We start from the raw sequence: 23,037 nt of genomic DNA, 5'->3' as shown, positions 1-23,037 counted from the left end.
ACAGCAGAATCACTTTTAAGTATTTGGACGGAGCAACGTGTACTTAAACAAGTAATACAAGAGGCAATGAACTCAACCCATGCTGTGTTTCAGGCTTATTGTGCTGTTTCCACATGACAGTCTGCCTGCATCATCTGTTGTCTCCTAAAATGCAACTACTGTACCTGAGGCTATAGCTATGAGCTAATTTAAAAGTAACTTCTCAGTCAAAGGCTTATGATCCTGATCTCACTATCATTCAAGCAAATCTCTTATTGAACTAGATCTGCCTTGATAAGGATATAAGCTGAAACACGAAATGTAGGAAAGCAAAGCTTACCTGGTTTTCTACAGTTCTGAAAACTAGTCTAAAGGGGAAAATCCTCTTTAAGGAAAAGAACAAGATACAGAGGCATAATAGCTATAGTATCCTAAGACTTGCCAAGGTAATGTGTTTTATAAATTGTAAGAAAACAGGGGCAAAAAAAAGATTTAAAAAAAAAAATCAGTTCCCATATCAGCTGACAGGATAAACACATCCAGAAGCAGGAACATGTTACACTGTGAGCCTTAATAAATTAATACTTCTTTACAGTTGAATTAAGAGTAGTCAGGTTTGGAATTTAGTTGGAGTTATTATGCTGTTATACTTGCTGAGAACAGAAATTATGTTTTGTATATCTTCAGGGTAAATATGTATAGGTTTTATGGAGCTTCAATAAAGTCCATCCCAGAATACCTCTGGGCTACGCTTTATGTGAATAAATATAAACACAAAAACCCCAATGGTATATCTAATGCATATTTACACAAATTAATTATTTCTTCAGGGAATCTTACGAACAAAACATAAAACACAGTCCCCCAAGTATGTACTGAACAGTGCATTCAGTTTTTCAAGTGCAGTGAGCTGACAGTGATGCTCTTAAATCTGTCTTCAAGATGTCAAAATCTGTAATTATCAAAAGTCATTGTTCACCTGCTAGGGTGCTAAGAGGACTAATACTGTGAAAATTATGACATATTCTATTTGCATGCATCTGTAATCTGCAAAACAATGATTTTAACCTCTCAACTTGCAGAATACATGCCATTGGCACGTAAGGGCATGCTCTTGGCACTTTAGGGCATGCTCTAGTGACAGAGATTGTAGGGGTTTTTGTGTGTGTGTATGGTTGGACTCGATGATCTCAAAGATCCTTTCCAACCGTGAAGATTCTATGATTCTATGCTGTTCAGAAGGCTCTTGCACAATGTATCTTTGCCAAAGAAACTTAACAACCATCACAGGAAGACAATTAAATTGTGAGCAACCTAAAACAACACAGTTTACCTATGCTGTAGAAAAACAATATCCAGTTTCCCCCCAAGCCAAGTAGTATCATCTTGGAGAATATAGAACAAGGAGTGTCAGTATTTAATTATAAAACTTTCTAGGACCAAAACGGGCCACAGTAACGTGCAAACCCAGCATATTCCTGGTTAGTGCTGGGCAGTCAAATGATAAATATGATTTAACACTTCCAAAAGAAAAATAGCACTGTCTTTGAACTGAAATACTAAGAAAAGAGCCAAGGTCTCTTGCCATAGGGTTCCCCTCGAAATGAACGATTCACAGTCAGCAGCAGTAGCACTCAGTCACCAGGTTTGTCTCCCTTCCCTCCCACCAAGTCCTACACAGCCCCTTCAGTATACATCTTAACATGCCACACATCTTGAATTCATGGCTTCATGAGGGAGGTAGATTCTGAGGCTCTATCAGAGGCAAACAAACTCAAGAGCAGCAGAAAAACATTTCACAATATCCTTTGCAAGATAAAACTCTTCTGCTGAGCAGCTGGCTTGTTACGCGCATCTTCTTCCTACCCTTCCCATGCCCAGGCATATGGCAAACTAAGAACTACAGTATGAGATTAATGCAGTCTTCATGCTCTCTTTTAAGAGTTCCCACTTAGCAGTGACTGTTTTTGCCAGCCTATGAAATTGCTAAATAAACACTGTACAAGGTCTCTTCAGTTAGTCCAAGATTGCAAGGCAATAGCAGATTTAAAAGTATTGAAATTAAACTATGAAAATGGTCTTGGTATTGCTGATCTGGAGGAGTTGGTCTGTGCTGTTTAAAGACTTTATAATGGCCAGCATTTCTGGATGCAACATATTTTGTCAGATAAATATATAATGAACTGGGAAAAAAAACCCCAATGGTATAAAAAGAATTCAAAAGACTACAGTACACCAAGTCCAATGACTTAAACCAAAGTAGCACAGGGAAAGATCAGCAAAGCCCAAGGACCTTTCAAAGCATTTTCAATTTTTGTAACTGTTCTGATGTTTCTTTTCCACTAATGTTGAATGGAGCTCATTTTATCTAAGACTCATCTTGCGTTATCATATTCAACATGTATCTGAAGCACTGTATGTTTCAGCAAAATAGTCACACAAGCCTTTTAACTCCTTACCTGTTTTTTTTTTTTTTTAAAAAAAAAAAAAAAAGGAACATTCTTCAACAGGACAAAAGATCATCTTTTCTCCTAGAAAAGTGTTCTGAAATCTTGAGCCATTAGACAAACTGCAACTACAAATGGGCAAATAAAGCCTCAAATTTAATATCACCTCTGAAAAGTGTTACAGCTGTCATTGCCCACATGACCATTCCACAACTGAATAAATAACTGAAAATAGTGGGTAACTCTCTCATCAGCATTATGGAAGTTATTTTAAAGGAGCTAAAGATTATAAAGTCATAAAGAATATAACTAAAGTTAATAATAAATAATCTAAAGTTATAAAGAAATAATCAGATTAAAACTCACCATCATGTGAATATTTACATCATAAGCACCCTACAAAGGCCTGCAGCAGAAATTTTTATCGGTGTCAGCAGGATGCTACTTCTTGTGAATTCCCAATAAAACATTAGGAGCTCTATGTGCAGTAGGCCACGGGGGCAGAAAACAGTGAGAAGGAACTGAAGGCTGGAACAGAATTCAGCAGCTCCTGACAGCCACATCCGCTTACGATACCCCAAACTGTCAAGGCCAATGGGTACCAAGCTGATTTCAAGAAAAACACAGTTGCAACAAAAGGCAGGGGGGAAATCAGAAAGGAAAATAATAATACTAAAAAAACCCCAAACTCTAAGGGAACACATAGCTTGGATTTAAAACTGAAGGCTGGTTAACACTGGTCATGAAAACACCTTCAAATGTTACACTCTGTAAGACACACCAGAATGGGGGTTTGGTGTTAACATTATTATGTCCAAAGGATAGGATGCTCTTGGAAAGTGTTAAGATGAGGTATGAATTCCCACTCTGCCTGATTTAATTCATTAGCACAAAGTGAGATCTTCCATTCCAGGGCAGCACCTTAGTCATCAGGTTGTCAAATATTCAGAGGTATGTCTCTTCCAGCAAGGCTCATGGAAGCACTCCACTCTGAATGGAACCCGAGTGTCCCCACAAGAAGCAGAGACTGAAGTGATTATCACACTCCTCTGAGCTTTAAGAGATTTTGATGCAAATTCTTTACACAAATCAGAAAGTAAGGGCCTGAAAACATGTGCTACCTTCCAGGTGAATCTCCTAACACAGAATATACAGAAGTCTCACTCCAATGCTTCATGAGAGCAGCTGACCTCAAATAGACATCTAACTCAGGAGAGGATAAAGAGTCAGAAAACCGAGCAGAAACAAGCTAAGACAGGAACAGCTGTCAGACCCTTAGCCTAAGTGGTCCCTCCTTGGCTTCCTGACCTCTGAAGCTCCCAATTTATGATACAGGTGACTGTGACCCCACTTGTCCCAGAGAGGCAAGAAACTTAGATGCAAAAAGCTGCAACGCCAAGTCTCTTTCTGAGGCTAGCTATGTATCTAAACCAAGGCCTGCAGATAAAATTTGGGGACAGCAGTGATTCATTTTTAATGCCTGTTGTGGGACTGACAGGCAGCCAACAGACAGCAAATTACCTGAAGAGGTGATGCTCTTTTTGAAAACAATATGAGTAATGATACAAGAAAATTTAACTAGCGGTCCTTCTATCATTTACTTTTGTAACACAATCAATGCAAATCATTCCTAACACTGATTAAAACCTAAACAAAACCCTTGTCTCATTACATGAAAATCAGACTGTAAACCAGAAACTCAGGCAATTTAGTTCTCCACAGAATTAAATGCAACAGGACAACCCCTGGAAAGGATTTGTGAGTGAACAAAAAGAAGTATAACTCAGTAAAATTAAAAAGGCTGAAAGTAGGTCAGAATTAACTGAAGTGAATAATACAGGCTGCAAACACCAGAACTGGTAGCAACTATTAGCAGATAGTCACTCCAAATGCAGCTCTAACAGTTCCCAAAAAAGAAGAAAAGCTGTTTTCCAGATATAGCTGTAATTTAAACTTGGAAGCTTTGTTCAATTTCATGCTTACCTGACTATAAAGTGCCAAAAATGCATCCATTTCTATATTTTCCAGGAGATCTTCAAGCACCACACAATTCCATTGCTCATCTCTCAAACTGAAGTGAAAGACAGAATTAACACTGAAATCTTTCCAGGCCCAATGACTATTACAGGAAACAATACCTGAAAGTTATCCATTCAGGAAGCCTATCTTTCTGTCAGTGAAGTTGGGTGAACAGCACTTCTGAAATAAGCCAATTTCTCCTCCCTTCTTCCCTGAACCACCAAGCAAACACCAGAGCAGAACCTAAGGTTATGCTCTTGCACACAATTCAAATCCAGAATCACTACAAAGCAATGTGATTCAGTCTGTCCCCCCTCTTCTTTGACTTTTATCACTACGCTTTATGGCAAGTTGTGGATCTTTTTGTTGCTGGAATATAGTGGTATAGTAGTTGTGTAGCAGTATAGTACTTGTGATTTTTTTGCTTCTGGACCAAATCATGAAGCCATCCTCCCATTATTTGGGAAAAGCACAAAACTTGTTTCTTCCATTAAGTTTTCAGGTAAATAGTAAAGACTAGTTGCAGTTTCTCTGAAGCCTTCACTGATATATCTCTACAGTAGTATCCACAAGCCAGTAACCTATCTGCTCTTCTAGGCACGCTCTACTTCTGCAACAGGAGAAATGTTAATCTACATCAAGTAGAATTCCATCCCTTTAAGAATTAAAACAGACTTAAGTGTGCAACAATTCCACTCAAAGCCATTTTAATGTAACAATTGTTTCATGGAAGACCCTTTTTGTAATGGAAAGCACCCTCTCAGGATCTTACATGATCCTTGAAATGTGGTACGCTTTTAATACTGTGCAATACATATGAAAATATAATTTCTAACTCCTGTAACCCTAATGAATATAATACAATACTTTGCAAATTATCACTGATTTTTGCTAGGCACCCTTCAATGACAAGACAGATATTTCTAATACCTCCCAAAAGGCAATTGTTTTTTTTTTTTTCACCGATATCTTTTCTTAAAAACTGGCAAGGGAAAAGTGAAACTGAGCCTGTCTCTGAAGAAGAGTTTATACATCCCATCAAAAATGATTGCATGACCGGGAATTCAGTCTACAGTGTGACAGTGGAGATGGAAAATCAATTTAAATTGTCTCAGGTACTTCCTGTGACCCCAGCGGATCAGGTTTCACTGAAATCCTTACTTATCTTCTTGGGAGACAGAGGAACAGGACTAAAATTCTTTTCCTCCTTGCTGCTAAGGAGTACTGTTATATTTCCACTGTCCACGTCAAGAAACGGTTGATTGCCATGCAACACATCACAATCTATATGTAACTAAGCTATTATTATTTCATGTTTCCTATTTCAATATTCCCAAGACTCCACAGTTATGCCCTGGGCCACGTTACAAAAATGCACTGTTCAAACATAGATCTATACTCTCTCCTTGACACACCAGAACATTTATCCTGCTGTTTCTCTGTGATACCTTATAGTCTATAAGGACTGCAGTAACTTAGTAAAACCTGAGACCAAAGAACTCACCTTTGCTGGTGCAGATTTATGAATTGCCTACATTTATTCATGGCCTGTCTGAGCAGAACTGTCACCTGTCTGTCTTCATTTGTTTCCACGGGTTCACTTGAAAGTCCCAATCCATCTGGAGTCCATCTCTGCCTACTCATTAGATGCTGCTGCGCTGACTCCTTATGCAGCATCTCATACTCCAGCTTCCTGTCAAGTTCTTCAATCTCCTAGAAGTTGAAAACACATAATGATAAAAAGTCATAATTTAACTTGGAAGAACAAATGACATTTGGAGTGAAGAAAAAAGATGGTATCAGAATTTCTGATATTAGTTTATTCATTTCTCATTCTACCCGGCCACTTGCGGTGATTACACTTTCCAATTCATTGCATGGCTTCAGTAAACATGACTTGCATGCTATGAATATCAGAACAATGCTGAAAGATACGAGTCTTTAATTTTCATTGTGTTAAAGATTTTTCATTGTGTTCAAGATATTTTCATTGTGTTAAAGGCTGATGCTCTCTGAAACTTTCCACTGTAGAGGACACCTAGAAAGTACCCTACCAGCACGGCTGAGATCCAAACAAAAGAATGGCACCATCAGAATTCATCTATAAGCTGAATAAGGCCACTGGAACAGCTCGAGAAACTCAGACTGACTAGTTTTACTTATACTGAATCAACAGCTAATATTAAAGAGGTCTGAAGTTAAAGAGAATAATTCACATTTAGTGTGATAAAATCAGGGTTAAAATACAATGCTCTAAAAAGCAAAGGGTTAAAACACAAAGTCTTAAGTGGACTGGATCCCTCATACCAGAGGTCTCTCTTTGGTCAGAGTCAAACTAGACATCAGAAGGAAGGCTTCATATTCCAGTTTTCCAATGTCACTGTTGTCTGTCCTCAAGCTTTAAGTTGCTTAATATCCCAGTGCCCTATTTTCTAACCTGTACCTTGGAGAAAATGCTGAATTTTAATCTATTCCTTGACTTTATCAACTGTATTGAGACTACAGATGCATTGGAGCACAGCATCTCTAAGTAAGTGTCTGCTCCCTGGTCAGCAAGGTTTGACACTGGAGCTTAGATCCACTCTCCTAACATCAAAATCAAGGATTAACTTGTTATCTCTAAGGGGATACAGCAAATTCACATATACCTGGATGAGTCTGTTTCACCGACTGGTAAAACTATCACTGATGTCCTCCGCGTTAGCAAATCCTATGTAATCTGATATATTTGTTTCAAAGTAACAAGTGTTAAAGTTTGCCAGCCAGAGGGATAGAGGAGTTGACAAAAACACAGCAAGAGAGAGGGGTGCGATCACCGGGAAACAGTCCTTGTAAAACCAAGCCTAACAGGCACTTTAAACAATGCCTAAAATATTTTTTTTTTTCCCCCAAAATAGAGCTCAACTTAGTTCTTGCATGCTGGATAAAGAATCCAGTGTTAGCTGCTCCAGGTCTCTCTTCTTCCTCTCCTTCAATCCTTTTTCTTTATCTGCGCAAGGACAGAGAAGCTAAAAGCAACCTATTTGCAGAGATCTCATACACTTACTGCATAAAAGACAATAATTCCAGATTATTTTTATTATAATTAGATAATCCAAATTCTTTTTTCATACTCCATCTACATACAACTTGCAATATTTCCTGCAGATTTAATACAAATTTAAGAAAACTGGAAGCGTGTAAGCATTCTAACTGCCATTCTAAGAGAAACTCTGGAGAGATGACAGCATTAAAATTTAACCAGGAGTTTTCACAGCAATAACTGTCTAATGATGCCCTCTAGCAAAGAGGTTTTGCTCTTAAAAACCCATTTTGTTTGTTCTACTCCAGTGCTCTCCCAAGCCTCACTTGGATGGTTGCAAATAGCAGAGGTAAAAAAAAATAAATAAATAAAAAATCCTTATGCATACAGAGCACTGAGGTATTAAAAAAGGATTAGAAAACTGGCACATCCCAAGTACATAATAAATACGATGAAGGGAAGAGGCCTTTCCAATGCGTCTCCTATTTAAACTGCATGAGTGTGCTCGCAGAGACAGACAGGCAGGTGCTGTATATATAATCCTTAAAAACTTGACGACTGAAGCATATCGTGTGGTTATGGATTTTACCATATGGATAGCACTGTAACATGAACGATTTTGTAACATAGTCATGACAATTTACACACAATCACCTCCCAACTGTCTTCCTTGCAATCGACAAAACTTTAGTATTAATTAGCTACCAAAATACTGCGCTTTCTGACTGGAGGTCTCTGGATGCTACTGTAATAATAATACACAATCTTCCCTGGCTGTAATATTTTCAACTCTGTTTATTTCTTTTACTGAGTGCGTTAAAGTCCACATAATCACAGAAATTAAAGGTTGGACTACCAGGAGCTGCAAACCAGACCAGCTAAATCAAAGTCAAATAAGCTGCTGCAATAGCTGCTGTCTCCTAACAGGAATTTTTTTCACAACTTCATTACTTACAGGATTATGCGCTTCTAAAATCTGAATACATTCCAATTTTGACAGGGTTTTTGACGTGCTCAGTTGTTCAAAGAGCAACGCTTGTACACTTATGACAGCAGTATACAGCTCCAACATTTTGGATTTTTTAAGGGTCTTTTGAAAGGCTAAAGCAGCAATATACTCTCCAAGTTTATTTTCCAGATCGTGTAGCTGACACTCTCGCTCAAGCAGCAACTCGAACTTCACCTAAAACACACCAAAACACAAAAGATAACAAGATTAACAGAAAACCTTACATGGACACCCATTATTTTACCACTTTGTAATTAACAAGCAGGATTAAAGCAGCAAAGTAATCAATGCTGTTACCTTGCAGTGTAATACATGGTTTTAAGAAGTGCTTTTAACATTAAATTCCAAGTTTTTTACTGCGTTAACGTTATAAAAAAAATTTAATATAAGGTCATATATTTCAAAGAGATCAGGCTTTGTTTTAGGGTAGTCATAACTTTAATATTAAATACTGTCATAACTTTTATTTTAGATTAGTATTTGATATTGAGTGTCTATAATGTTTCATATAGTAACAGTAAAGCTTAAGAACATAAATAAACCTAAGCTTACCTATGTGATTGATTAAATGAGAAGATAAAATACATCCTTCTGTTGAGCAAAAGTACAAAATTTATAGAAAGACTGTATTTAGTTTCAAATTGGTGTCAGTTAACATTGACCAGCGAAATTCAACCTACTATTCTTTAAGCAAATAACCAAAAATCCTCTTATATAAAACAAAGTTAAACTGTAAATGAAGAATCTACTGGTAATGGATTTCAAAAAAGATTAAAACTGTATTGAATATACGTTAAACAGGATTAAATCAAAATGATTTAACTCAATAACTATGTTGCTGCCACGCATCTGATGGGACATCCACAGAAACTATCCAGGGGTGAAAGGCAAGCACGGCACGTGCAAGCACAGGATGAAATGCAACGTGACTGATGAGTTCTCCATCCTATACCACTGACATTCACAGCCAGTGATACTGCACTGTGACCATTTTTCTGCAGGGCAACGTGGACAGTAGCCAGCTGCAATTACCTTCTTTAGATGCTTCCATCAGAGCTTGCTACTCTATGTTCTCTTTACAGGAAAAGACTACAAAAAGGTACTTCTCGGTACATTTCATATCCTGAAAAATTTGTTTCCACTGACGTATAAGCGCGGATGTCTAGGTTAGACAATGATGGCTACACTGACTATCTAACATTTTGGGAGCCGAATCCTCAAGGCGAGCACATTGTTAGTGTGGTTTTATTCTCTCTCCCTGTATTATCCACACAGGCCCAGAAGTTGATTGTAAGAGAGAGAAGACACAGAAAAAGCACATACAACCATAAGAGCTCCAACTGCACTGCTTGGTGTTGATTTCAACTGCTGCCCTACACACTGGATTTAGACTAAAGCTAAGCACAGAAACGGCCCATCTATACACTGCTGGGTATCAGAGTGCAGGGTTTTTCCTTGCTCCATCTCTAAATTGCCTTTTGGTCCTTACAAATCTAATTTGATAGGTTTCACAGAGTAACCAAATCACCATTTTCAGAACTTTCCAGTATTATGCATTTTAACAGCAATACTCAAGTAACTACTGCCTGTGACAGAACGGAAGAACCACAGCCATTAAAGGAGGCATCTCAAGAACTTTTAAATAAGTTTTGGTTAAGTTTACTATTGTCATGGCACCTGAGAGCCGGTACTCACATTCGCGTTCTATGGAAAAGTATTTACCCCATCAAATTTGGCCTCTCTTTTAAAGAGCAGGCAGAGATGAACATTCCTATTTAACTGACATACCTACATGGTTAGTGCCTCAACGTGGTAGGCATCCTGCAGTGTACCTTTATACAGTAGTCTTAAATCTCTCTACAGTTTTACCAGTCTATAAAATAAGAACAATAAGGACCAATAGTATTTGCCCTGCAAGCATGAACTACAACAGTGTAAAGGTCAACTGTAGTCTTTAGACACTATATGACTTACCATTGGCACAAGACCTGATTTAACCTCTCAGAAAATCTTTGCACAAATAGAGATGGTATGTACTCAAGACGTTAAAACCTTATTAGCTTTCTATTCATGCTAATCAGAATTATACGTTATTGATTCTATTCATGATTAGCTTTAAAGGAGCATTTAAGGAGACTTCCACCAAGTTTTTAGATCCCTAAAATGATAAATACGTAACATGATGCCCATGAATTTTTATCTGGAAATGTTATTGATATGGGACCAGCTAAGAGCGATTGTGTATCATCCAAATTCTATTATCCAGTAGATACAGCTAAATTTAAAATGTGATTTGGAACCACATATGCTTCTGATATTCTCATTCATGTTCATGTGATACTCTCCAAAGTCTCCATTATATCATCTGGAATGTCCTTGAACACAAGAGATGGAAGGTCACCTTCAGGAAGTATTTCTTACTAACATGAATTACAATACAAGAATAAGAAATCATCCTACAGACACAAAGTAGAGGCAAGATTCATTTTCTTGATATCTTTAATAAATCTCCATCTTAAAAAGACGGACGTTGTCTCTCAACACACCTGTTAATCTAACAAATAGATCCTGAATAATGTCGATGTGTGACATGAAATAATAAGTAAGCATATGGGTTACAAATATTTGAATTAGGAGGAGAATTCAACTCAGAGGTCATACTGGAAATATGGTATCCAAAATGCAGAACACTAAGCTGTTATTTTTGAACACGGGAGGCAGAGATCTCCAGGGAAAAGCAAAAGAGATGGCCAAAATTAGGAATTATGGAAAAAGAGCAGAGCTGCCTTCAAGTACTTGTTCAAAAAAAAGTAGATAACATTTACCTTAGGATAGAATATGTTTTACTTGTTTCTATGTTTCAGTAGGAAAAATTAAATAATAATAGGGTTTTTATGTCTATGTTCTTTGCAGGCAGACAAGAAACCTATTAAAGTGAATTTGACGCCTTTTGTTTTCTGTGGAATGCTTTTTATTGAAAAGCAAGTAACTTTGGCATCTCCCATTTAAGTTCACAGTCCAGCAGTGCACAGGCATTTGAAGGTGTACGCTGTACTCTAGCACCACTGATCAGAAATCAAAGATAAAAACCTCTTCAGAACATTCTACAAGTCACGACTCTGATACAGATTGCACCAGACAGCCAATCCCACCCTAAATCAGTGTGTTTTGGGGGTCTGTTTAGTTGGTTAGCTTAGTTTATTTATCTTGTCAAAGCAAATTTATTTTCAAAATCTAAAGTGTTATTTCAAGATGTTCTTATGAACTAGTGACATAAGACAAAGGCCTAGAAGCAAGACTATTCCATGCCCCTGTGCCAAGGCAAATATGTAAAGCAAAAATAATAAGTAATAATAAAAAAAAAATTCTTAAAATGCCTATGCACAAGATTTATTTTCTCAAATAAGGCTGAAGTTTTTGTTTTGAAGGGCATGTTGAATTAATTGTTATACTACCGATCACTGTGACACAAGCTAATGTTCTCAAAAACAATTAGCAATTATCAGAGCCATATGGTCCGACTGTCCAATCAGTTGTGAAGTTTCCATTGACTTGCCCTCTCCCTCCTTTTCAGTGGTGAAAGTTGTTGCACTCTTAGGTGATTCTTAAAGAAAGGATGGAATGGAAGTGAGTCCTTAACAGTAAAAGCGACAGGTTAACAAATACCAAAAGAGAGAGCTTCTAAAGGTTGTTGCAATCAAGGTTGAGGAGAAGGCTGAGATACTTAATGCCTACTTTGCCTCCGTCTTCAATAGTCAGACCAGCTGCCCCCAGGGTGTTCAGCCTCCTGAGCTGGAAGACAAGAATGGAGAGCAGAACAACCCACCCATAATCCAGGAGGAAGAAGTCAATGATCTGCTTCTGCACCTAGACACACATAAGTCTATGGGGCCGGATGGGATTCACCCAAGAGTACTCAGGGAGCTGGCAGGAGAGCTCACCAAGCCTCTCTCATATCAACAGTCTTGGTCAACAGGAGAGGTACCAGATGACTGGAGGGTGGCTAATGTGACGCCCATCTGCAAGAAGGGTCGGAAGGAGGATCCAGGGAAGGGTTGGAAGGAGGATCCGGGGAACTACCGGCCTGTCAGCCCGACCTCGGTACCAGGAAAGATCATGGAGAGGATCTTCTTGAGTGAGCTGTCACGGCAAGTGCAGGGCAGCCAAGGGATCAGGGCCAGCCAGCATGGGTTTAGGAAAGGGAGGTCCTGCTTAACCAACCTGATCTCTTTCTATGACCATGTGACCCGCCTTCTGGATGCGGGGAAGGCTGTGGACATTGTCTATCTGGACTTTGGTAAGGCCTTTGACACCATCCCCCACAGCATTCTCCTGGAGAAGCTGGCAAATCATGGCATAGACAAGTGTACTCTTCGCTGGGTTAAAAACTGGCTGGATGGCCACGCCCAGAGAGTTGTGATTAATGGGGTGAAATCCTCTTGGCAGCTAGTCACCAGTGGTGTCCCTCAGGGCTCAGTTTTGGGACCAGTTTTGTTTAATATCTTTATCAATGATCTGGATGAGGGGATTGAGTGCACCCTCAGTAAATTTGCAGATGACACCAAACTAGGTGGGAGTGTTGATCTGCTTGAGGGTAGTAAGGCTCTACAGAGGGGCCTGGACAGGCTGGATCGATGGGCCAAGGCCAACTGTATGAGGTTTAATAAGGCCAAGTGCCGGGTCCTGCATTTCGGTCACAACAACCCCAAGCAACGCTACAGGCTTGGGGAAGAGTGGCTGGAAAGCTGCCCAGCAGAAAAGGACCTGGGGGTGCTGGTGGACGGCCAGCTTAAGATGAGCCAGCAGTGTGCCCAGGTGGCCAGGAAGACCAACAGCATAGTTGTGTGTAGTGTAGAATAGTGTGGCCAGCAGGAGCAGGGAAGTGATCGTGCCTCTGTACTCGGCACTGGAGAGGCCTCACCTCTAGTACTGTGTTCAGTTCTGGGCCCCTCTGTACAAGAGGGACATTGAAGTGCTGGAGCGTGTCCAGAGGAGAGCTACCAGGCTGGTGAGGGGTCTGGAGACCAAGTCATATGAGCAGAGGCTGAGGGAGCTGGGCACGTTTCGCTTGGAGAAGAGGAGGCTGAGGGGAGACCTCACTGCCCTCTACAACTACCTGAAAGGAGGTTGGAAAGAGGTGGGTGTTGGCCTCTTCTCCCAAGTGAATAATGACAGGACCAGAGGAAATGGTCTGAAGTTGCGGCAGGGGAGGTTTAGATTAGAGATTAGGAAGAATTACTTTACTGAAAGAGTGGTCAGGCACTGGAACAGCCTGCCCAGGGAGGTGGTTGAGTCACCATCCCTAGAGGTATTTAAGAAACGTCTGGATTTAGCACTTAAGGGCATGTTCTAGTGACAGATTATGGGGGGGGTTTCTGTGTGTATGGTTGGACTCGATGATCTCAAAGGTCCTTTCCAACCATGAAGATTCTATGATTCTAAAGGAAGGCAAGGGATTTATATCCGATTCAGACAGCCACTTAATACTTCGCTAACAGCTGCTATCTAGCAAGGTGTTCAGGGAGATGCATTGCTACAGCAGACATCACTTTAAGGGGCCATTCATGTTAGAAATGAACCAGGTTGGACAGCTAATGCCACAAGTGACCTTTCAAAACTTCGGCAATGTTGAGTTTTGAATTTACCTAAAAGCAGGAAAATGAAGATGCATGAGAACAACTAATGTTTTTGTCGCAAGAGACTATATGATTTATATTATGATTTTCATTAGAAATAGCACCAATTCACAGAATGTAAAAAAAATAATTCAAGCAGCCCTATCTGCCTAGAAGTAAATAAGTCCATTTTCAAAAGGACTAATGCTTTAGAGTCAATGTGATGCTCCGAATTCAATGTATTAGGGCAGCTTCTTAACTAATAGAAATTACTACTACACTACTAGCTTGAACGAGTTATGACAACATACACACACTGAGAAGCTGGTCCTCCTTTTCTTCCAGCTTTTATTTACGTGTCTAAGATACTGCCTGCCAGAATACACACATTTTTTACTCAAAAAAGGGGAAATACACGCTTGAGAGATTGTTTCATATGACACAAAATTAGTAAGCAATATCTGAAGGCTGCCTTTGTCGTTTAGGAACAGGATGTGCTATAAAACTTTATAAGTGCAGGTAAAATAATTACACAGAAATGTTTTGACAGGTGTGTGCACACAACTGAATTTAAAGTTTGCTCTTTCTTCGCAGGAGGCTCAGTTTCAGACAAGGATTTTAAATGAATTATACATACATAAAATCTGGGGATGGGTGAATGAATAATGAATAGATGAATGAGTAAATGAGTGATCACCTTTAGTGTAAGTTTGAACCCATTAAAATGGATAACGAGTAAGGATGGAAATGCAGTTTGACAACTCAAGTTCACTTATAAGGAGACACAGGAATGTATATTTTAATTGCAGCTGAATTCAAAGGCAAAAGAGATGCCATCGATGACAGAAACACTTATGCTTTTGTCAACCACTTCATGTAACAGCGGGTTTACATGATATGTTCAATACATTCCATGAATTGTAAGATTTAGGGTCCAAGCTGCAAAACTGGATACTATTTGCATATTACTAAGTACAAAGCCAGATCTTAAGCATGCCCAAATATGAGGGACAGGGCACCTCTCCCATGAGGACAGGCTGAGAGAGTTGGGGCTGTTCAGCCTGGAGAAGAGAAGGCTCTGGGGAGACCTTATTGCAGCCTTCCAGTACTTAAAGGGGGCTTGTAAGAAAGATGGGGACAAACTTTTTAGCAGGGCCTGTCGTGACAGGACAAGGGGTAATGGCTTTACACTAAAAGAAAGTAGATTTAGACTAGATATAAGGAGTAATTGTTTGGGTTGGGTTTTTTTTGGTTTTGGGGTGTTTGTTTGTTTGTGGGGTTTTGGGTTTGTTTTTGTGGTTTTTTTGTTTGTTTGTTTGTTTACAATGAGTGTGGTGAAACACTCACACAGGTTTCCCAGGCAGGTGGTAGATGCCTCATCCCTGGAAACAATCAAGGTCAGGTCGGCCAGGGCTCTGAGCAACTCGATCCAGTTTAAGATGCCCCTGCTCATTGCAGGGGAGTTGGATTAGGTGACTTTTATAGGTCCATTCCAACCCAAACTATTCTATGATTCTATGGGAATCATGTTCAGCTTTATCATTCAGCATGTATTCAACATTATACAGTAAATTTACTGCTCTTAACCAAACAAAATACTGCATTACTCAACCGGTACTTCTATCTACCCCTAGCCACCTGAGTTTCCTTTTGCCTCGTCAGCTCTGAAATCACAGCTCTGCAAACAGAAATACACCTGGCAAAATCAAACCATGCAAGTAGACCTGACTTCACCATGACAAAGAAGGTGATTTCAGTAGAAGCTGGAAGAAACATTGATTACAAACTAAATTATAAACTAGTTATACACTAATATCCCCTGGCCTGTTGTCATACCAAAAAAGAAGACTGTGAAATACTGCTTGACATTGTACTATTTGTCATATTGTTACAGTGTCAAACTACTTCGCTTATGATGAATCCACTACCAGAAGTCTGAACATTTGCTGCTGATTCCACCTGAAACATCCAAACTACACAAAAAAAATGCCAGTGCTGTAAATGCACTATGATTAGTCCATTGCTTGAAAGCACTGCCTTCTAAACTCCATATTTAGTTCAGACTAATTGTTAACTCATGTTGTCTCAGTCCTAAATATTACAAGTAAAGAGAATAATCTGAAAATGGAATTGATCATCTGCAACCCCAAGGACATTTCTCATGCAAGTAGTATTATGGTTTTTTTTAAGCCCAGCAGGCAAAATAGACTAAAGAATGTCAGTATTTTTACCACTGTGTTTCTTCTGAGATGGGTAACTGCTATTTCAGAAAGGAACAGCTACTTCTTCACACGCAACAGCTCAAAACAGCTATGAAACACAAAAGTAGATACAGTCTGCATTTGAAGATTTGCATAGTGAGGTCGATACTCTCAGGTGCTCCAAGACTAGGCTTCAAACTTCTTGCCATGGCCTCCCGGCTCACTACCTCCTGTCTACAAGTTGTTAGTCGTTCTTCTCTGCCGTGCCTGTTTTACAGTACTACAAAATGCATCCCGCTGCTCCTTTCATAAGCATTAGCTGGAAACCATTTCACAGCCATCTGTAGCGAGACAAAACCCACACCACTGTGTGAAGTCTGCAGGAGTGAAGGCAGGAGAAATGCGGCAGAGCTGTATTGCTCCACAGTCCTTTTCCCCTGCCTTGAATTGGCTGTGCAACTTCAGATGGTTAATTTTGAGTGAGATAATAAAAAGTGTTCACATTAATGCAAAATTTAGAATTGTAAGATTCTAAATGAGGAATGAGGTAATAGATTGCAACAGCCAAAAGAAAGGAAGTCTGCTTCTGTGATCAACATAAGATTTGTTGTTTATACTTCTGTGTCCTAATGATAATGTGTGAACTAACAATTTTCCTTAACAATAGTTTAGCTTCCTTATTGGGAAAAGCCCAAGGGATTTAAGTTTTTCTAACTAATGTGCAACCATACAATTAGAACAACAGGTATGGCAGATGGTACACATAAAACTTAAACAATGAGGCTTAGAGGACCTAACTTTCCAATTTTAAAAGAAGATTCTACAAAAAAATGTAAGGCAATATTCATACCAAACAAATATTCAGTACTTCTTGTAACATAAGAGCTTAGCCCGTATTCTGTTGTACTTTCAAGTAACATTACAAAAAAAAATTCTAAATTGTGGAGGTCAGGGCATTAGGTATTGCACGCAAAATTTTAAATGCCTCCATTAAAGGATTAGGTATTCTTGGACCAGAGTTATTCAATTAAGGAGTGCCAGAACACACTTGCCCACTTGTTGCATTTTTGCCCAAGCACCTGCTCTCACTTTCAAAGGCTGGGTGCTGGACTAGATAAACATTTGCTTTTACCACATGCAACCAATACTAACAATGTGTTGCTCTTACAAAATAAATTATTTCTGAGTGAACGCGCTGGCACAGCAGTTTTCATTTCTCAGGATACAAGTATAAAAAGCACAGGAAAGAGGTGTAAAAACAGATTTTTGTTCAAATTAGTACTAAAATTGATATTGCAATAATTTGTGAAACTATTTTTAACGTACAAATTTTAACTACAAATGACACCTGCTTGTTCTGCGTAGTTCTTATAGCTGTGTACCACCTATGTCCAACACAGTTATCATTGTAACATTCCTCTGATACACAAAAGTAATAATACCCATATTCTAAAAGTGGGAAAGAGAAGGAGAGAAGAGTTAAAGAATACAAACAAGACCTCGTGGAACATCTGCTGGCAGAGAAGGAAAAAGCCTCCAAAATCCCATATTGGCATTGGCCCCATTCTTTCCTTAAAGATTAACTTTAGAAAGGGGCTGCAAGCCTTTTAAAAGATACCCGCCGGAATCAAGGCTCCTTTCAATAAGCTCTGTACAAATAAACTCAGCCCCTACCCAAGAAGCCATTGGATCTAAGAACCCATTTCTGGGTTTTCAGTAGCCTTAGAAGAGGTCCAAGAACTAAACCTTGTTCAGCTGAAGTATGCAGTAAAGCACATTCCATGTTTTGAAAGCCTTACTAAGAAAACCACAGGATCTAGGGGAGTCTTGCAGTCATGCATATGCCAAGCCCCAGAAACACCAGAAGCAAAGAGGGCAAGACACAAAATCACTTCTGTAACTAAGGTGTAAAAATTAAAACACAGCAAAAACTATTACGCTTGAAATACAATATCTTGATAAAGGCAGGCAAAAGCAGAGATGCATCATGCCACTACACTTGATGCCTTTTTTATCTGGTTCTTATTCACATTGATAGAAAACGGTCATTTTTTCATTACTAAAGATCTAGGTTTTGACCTCAGTACAGAGAGTTTGCACTTACCTTATTCAAATTTTCATCTTTCACTGAGTCTTCATAAATGAAAATTTTGTCCTGTAAAGATTTCTTCAGAATATCTATCTTATTTCTATTCCTGGATCCCGGTGTTTTCATTTTAGAATGCTGCTGTAAGAAGATGAGCACAAAATGCTTTATTTGTAAGAGATACATGAGGATGCTAACATCAAGATTATTACTTGCTATTATTGGCAGATCCACCAATTAATGAAAACTTGGCAAAGATGACTTTCTCTGAGAAAAAAATTCTGAAATGATGGGGCCCCCTATTCATTCAGAAGATTCCTTTCAGACATTCAAAGTTGAAAATTTCTTTTTAAATTTTTTTCAAGTAGAATTATATATTCATCCTTTCCATGAAAGCTCCTAGCACATAACTTTGATTTTAAACAAGCTTTAGCAGTGATAATAAGAGAAGATTTTAACTGACGCGTTGTCTCTTCAGCATGGTTAAAAATGAAGAATATTAATTTAAGAACTCCATTGTTTTCAAGACACAGCATACGAATCACAAATGAACCGTGATAGTATTAAGGGGCACCATTCCATGTAATCAAATTATTCTTGACCTTTATATTTCTTTACAAGAATATCAACTGAGTATAGTGTACTCTTGGGGAAATGATAACATCTGTTCATCTATAAGGCTTTGCAAAGTCATTTCCCTTCTTTAATACTTCAGAAATTAAGGTTTTGAACTAGGCTAATTCCTAGTACAATTAACCCAAGTTGGTTTACATGTTTAGAAAACATAGCTGAACCAAAACAAAGCAAGGGAAAGACCTCTTTTTTACGACAATACCAGATACAATTTGTACAGGAAACACTTCCCCTCCCCCCACTCCTATTTAAGGACTGAAAATCATTTACGATTACACATTTTACTGAAGGAATTAAACACCCCTCAAAGAATTCTTTAAAAATGTGCTAGATTTGATAGACAGTTTTCTTGTTGGTAATATCCCTCTGAGTGAGTATGCCTCATCTTCTACATACTTAGATTTGAAAAAAGCAAACAAACAAACCAACCAACCAAAACCTAAGCCTCTGTATACACCCAACAGAAATTAAGCCCAAATTCTTGCCAAGAAAGACCAGCTAATTCAGGAACTTTACTTTCCTAAATGGACAAGACATTGTAGGACATTCCCCTACAGAAACTCCCTAAATCTTTCCTTGATGTAGTGTCAAATTTAGTAATTGTAAGGGCTGCCAGAGAAATCTAAATCTGGGCTGTAAAGGAACCCAAAGTGTCCCTAATATACAGAGGCAGGCTCAGCACCACTCAAACTTTTGGCATGTCAGTGGACTCTTCTCAGAGGTGCAGCCCCTTTTTGGCCACCCATCTGCTTCTCTGTAACTATGCCTTCCTCTTGGGAAAGCTGGGTGACACACAAGCAGCAGAAATATGCAGATGTATGTGAAAAAAACATATTTATCAAACTGCTGCCTGAACAATTAACTTTAAGGTCCACTGATCTACACAGACAGAAGTGTGCACCTCTATCGTGCCTATGAAGAAACTACAGAACCAGATCTGCAGCCAAGGCCAACAACCTGCAGATACACCCAGGAACCCCTCGCACATTCCCACACTGATCCCACACCATTCCCACCTGTTTATTGGTCATTGCTAAATTCTGATCGACTTTCAGCACCTCTGCATCCCTCTGCTCCATCTCAAAAGACTGAAGCAAGGTTCTTGCTCTTATCTTGGGCCAAGCCAAGCTGGTGTCCACCTGAGAGAAGCAGCAGTGCAGCTCTTGCCTCATTCTAAGCAATTCCTCTTCCGACAGTGAGAGGGGTAAACTTAGAAGCTGCCTGTTAAAAAAAAAACAAAATTATTTGCTGTTCAGCGATACAGGCAATATTGCGTAAAATACAAGCGACACACACACACACTTTACGTGACAATGATCTTATTCATATATCAGTTAATGATTCCACACAGAGGACTGAGCTACTCTAGCATGTTCGAAATATCATTGAGGATACTTTTAAATCCTGCATACAGAACTTCCTGGACTGTAAAACTTCATTTTCAAGGGGATACAGTTTTTTGAATATTTAATAAATAAATAAATAAATATCTTTTAGCACATTTGCTATGCACAGAATCATTCCACCTCTTCAGACAATACAAACCCTGAACTTAGGGCTGAAATCAAGATAAAAGCTTCCCGTAAAGCCTCCCCGTGCTGTTTCCCAGCACTTAACACTCACAGCTACTGAGAGGGGTAAAAAAATAAAATAAAAAAGTCTCTCTTTGTTATAAACTCGTATATGTCATCCCTCCCATCACCAAGTCACAAGGGTTCCAGCTGTTCTTTGTAAAAAAGCTTTCAGCAGTCTGAACAACACAGAATATATTTTAGCAGTAATCTGAATCACTCAGAGTTCCCATTTTGTAGAAGGAAGGTTCTCAACATAGACATCTGGGGAACTGATCCTCAGGTCAAGCTGAAGCGGACTTAAAAATCAAGCATGCTAAAGCCTAAATTCATCTTCCAGTTGTGACTTTAGATTACATTCATCATCTTATTTGGTGACTGAACTATTTCCTTAAGAGCATTTAATAAAAAAACAGCATAATTTTTTGTTTGGAAATTTTCTCTATTTCCCAAAAAATGTATTTGTATCTAAAGCATGAGCAGCATATTTTTTAAAAAGTAGTTTTCTTTTAAAAATATATTATATTGTATGTTCCATCAGGACTGATGCTTTTATTCAGTATATCACAGGCCTATACTACCTCATCACTTCACTAAAATATTTTTGAGTTTAGAAGTCCTTATTTCTGTTGACTGATTCAGCAAAGTATATCTAAATCCCAAATTAAAAAATTTTTAATGCATAAAGTTTTTCTCTTAAAAAAATTACCTAGTTTAAGGCAATATCATTCCAAGCATTTACAGTATACTTAACCATTTTTCATTTTCTTTTAGAAGAAAATCCATACTATATATCCACATACACAGATACATAGCCAGAGATACAAAAGAAAATACAATCACAGTTTTATCATGTCCATGTTTAAAAAAGGACTTTAAGCGTTAATGATGTTCATAAATATTTTGGACTAACTCACGGTCTCTTTGATAAGCAACAAAAATGAAAAGCTATCATTCAAAATAATTCTTTGTGAAAACTAGATAGCAGATGAGAATATTAACATGAGAGCTGGCATCTGTCATTGAAATATCAAAATTGACAGACAGTAGACTGAACAAAAAGACAGGGACAGATTTTAAGGGGCTTCTGATAGGACAGTTATGCAAATGCTCCATTTTTTGTATATATATTCCAGTATTTTACTGAAAAAAACCAAACAGCTTACTGTTGCTGTAAATAAAGATATTATCTAACAAATACAAGAGGTGACACTGAAGGCTGGAACACAATTATCATGGAATTGTAAGTTAGAAATAGGAAAGACTTGCCGGGTCATACAATCTACTTCCCTGCTCTTGCAGGTCTGTTGACAGCAATGTAAATAAGAGATAATAAGACAAGCTAGAAAATATACTGAAATGGCTCATAGAAAAGTATTTTAAATGCTGAGTAAAATACAAAGCCCTTGAAATTAGAACCAAAACAAGACACAAGTGGAATTTTTTCTTAACAAAGCAAATGTAACAGGCAAGCTTTCTTTTTATATTCCTGTTATATGGTTTTACACTGTGCAGCAGATAAACTTCAGAAGACGCTGTCTGGACAAAATTGCCCACGCAAATCTGATTGGCTTTAAAGAAGAGGTATGAAAGAGAAACCTTTACTAATGCTTCCCCCCAACCTACCCACTCTGTTCAGTCTCTCATGCCTGGTACTGTTTGCTCCAGGGGCAGACCAATATAGGCTTGCCCGTTCCAGTTGCCTCCCCTAAAGCTGCAATTTTGACAACAGACTATTTTTTCACGTTCCCACAACTCTAACAATGTCTGTTATTAAACAGACATCGTGTAGCAAATGTAGTACTGTAAATATTCAGGTAATAAAACAATTAGTCATAAATGTAATTGAAAGTTAAGAAGAAATGATAATGAGCGGTGCAAACCTCTCAGGGACCTCGCTGCTCAGTCTGAGAAACACCACGCACGACGACTCTTGGCTGCAGCCATGGTCTCTCCCTGCGCAAGGTCTCCCAATGGTGGCAAGGCCACCACCCGCCTTCCCATCTCCCCAGCGTTACCTCATAGCAGGCAGCAATGGCCATAAGGCGCACCCGGGGCCAACAAACCTCTCTGCAACGTTGCCCGTGCCATGATGCCACTCTGGCTTGGGGCTCGGTGCCAGGGGCACTTTGTCAGCAGGCCAGATCAGCCAAGACTGATGCATGGAGCCCATGGGCTGGAGAGGTAGGCTACCACACTCTGCATTTATGAAACATGCGGAAATACTGGGGCTGAGCTTAAAACAAACCCCGTGAGTAAGGCCTGACATGTGGCTGGAAGGAATATACTGAAATTGGACGTTGTGCTAATTGGATGTGTTCAAAGCCAGGTTGGATGGGGCTTTACGCAACCTGGTCTAGTGGGAGGTGTCCCTGCCCAAGGTAGGGGAGCTGGAACTAGAGGATCTTTAAGGTCCCTTCTGAATAACCATGCTATGATTCTAATTAGGCCTGAC

General features: G+C 39.0%; 1 protein-coding gene across 5 annotated transcripts in view; it reads right to left on the bottom strand.

The window, feature by feature from the left end:
- EVC2 (EvC ciliary complex subunit 2) overlaps positions 1–23,037 on the bottom strand; it is an 82,705-nt gene that overhangs the window by 6,805 nt on the left and 52,863 nt on the right. For 3 of the 5 annotated variants that reach the window (XM_063335435.1, XM_063335432.1, XM_063335433.1), the window contains exons 15-19: positions 20,028–20,228; positions 18,397–18,519; positions 8,423–8,650; positions 5,950–6,158; positions 4,410–4,497 (exon numbers count right to left, since the gene is read on the bottom strand). In XM_063335435.1, the coding sequence (XP_063191505.1) occupies positions 4,410–4,497; positions 5,950–6,158; positions 8,423–8,650; positions 18,397–18,519; positions 20,028–20,228 (849 nt within the window). The remainder of the gene's footprint in view (positions 1–4,409; positions 4,498–5,949; positions 6,159–8,422; positions 8,651–18,396; positions 18,520–20,027; positions 20,229–23,037) is intronic. The other 2 variants (XM_063335436.1, XM_063335434.1) reach the window with 2 other exon arrangements.

This window comes from Chroicocephalus ridibundus, chromosome 5 (genome assembly GCF_963924245.1).
Source record: "Chroicocephalus ridibundus chromosome 5, bChrRid1.1, whole genome shotgun sequence".
NCBI lineage: Eukaryota > Metazoa > Chordata > Aves > Charadriiformes > Laridae > Chroicocephalus > Chroicocephalus ridibundus.
Note: the sequence above shows the minus strand (reverse complement) of the source record. Positions and strands in the feature narration are given on the sequence as shown.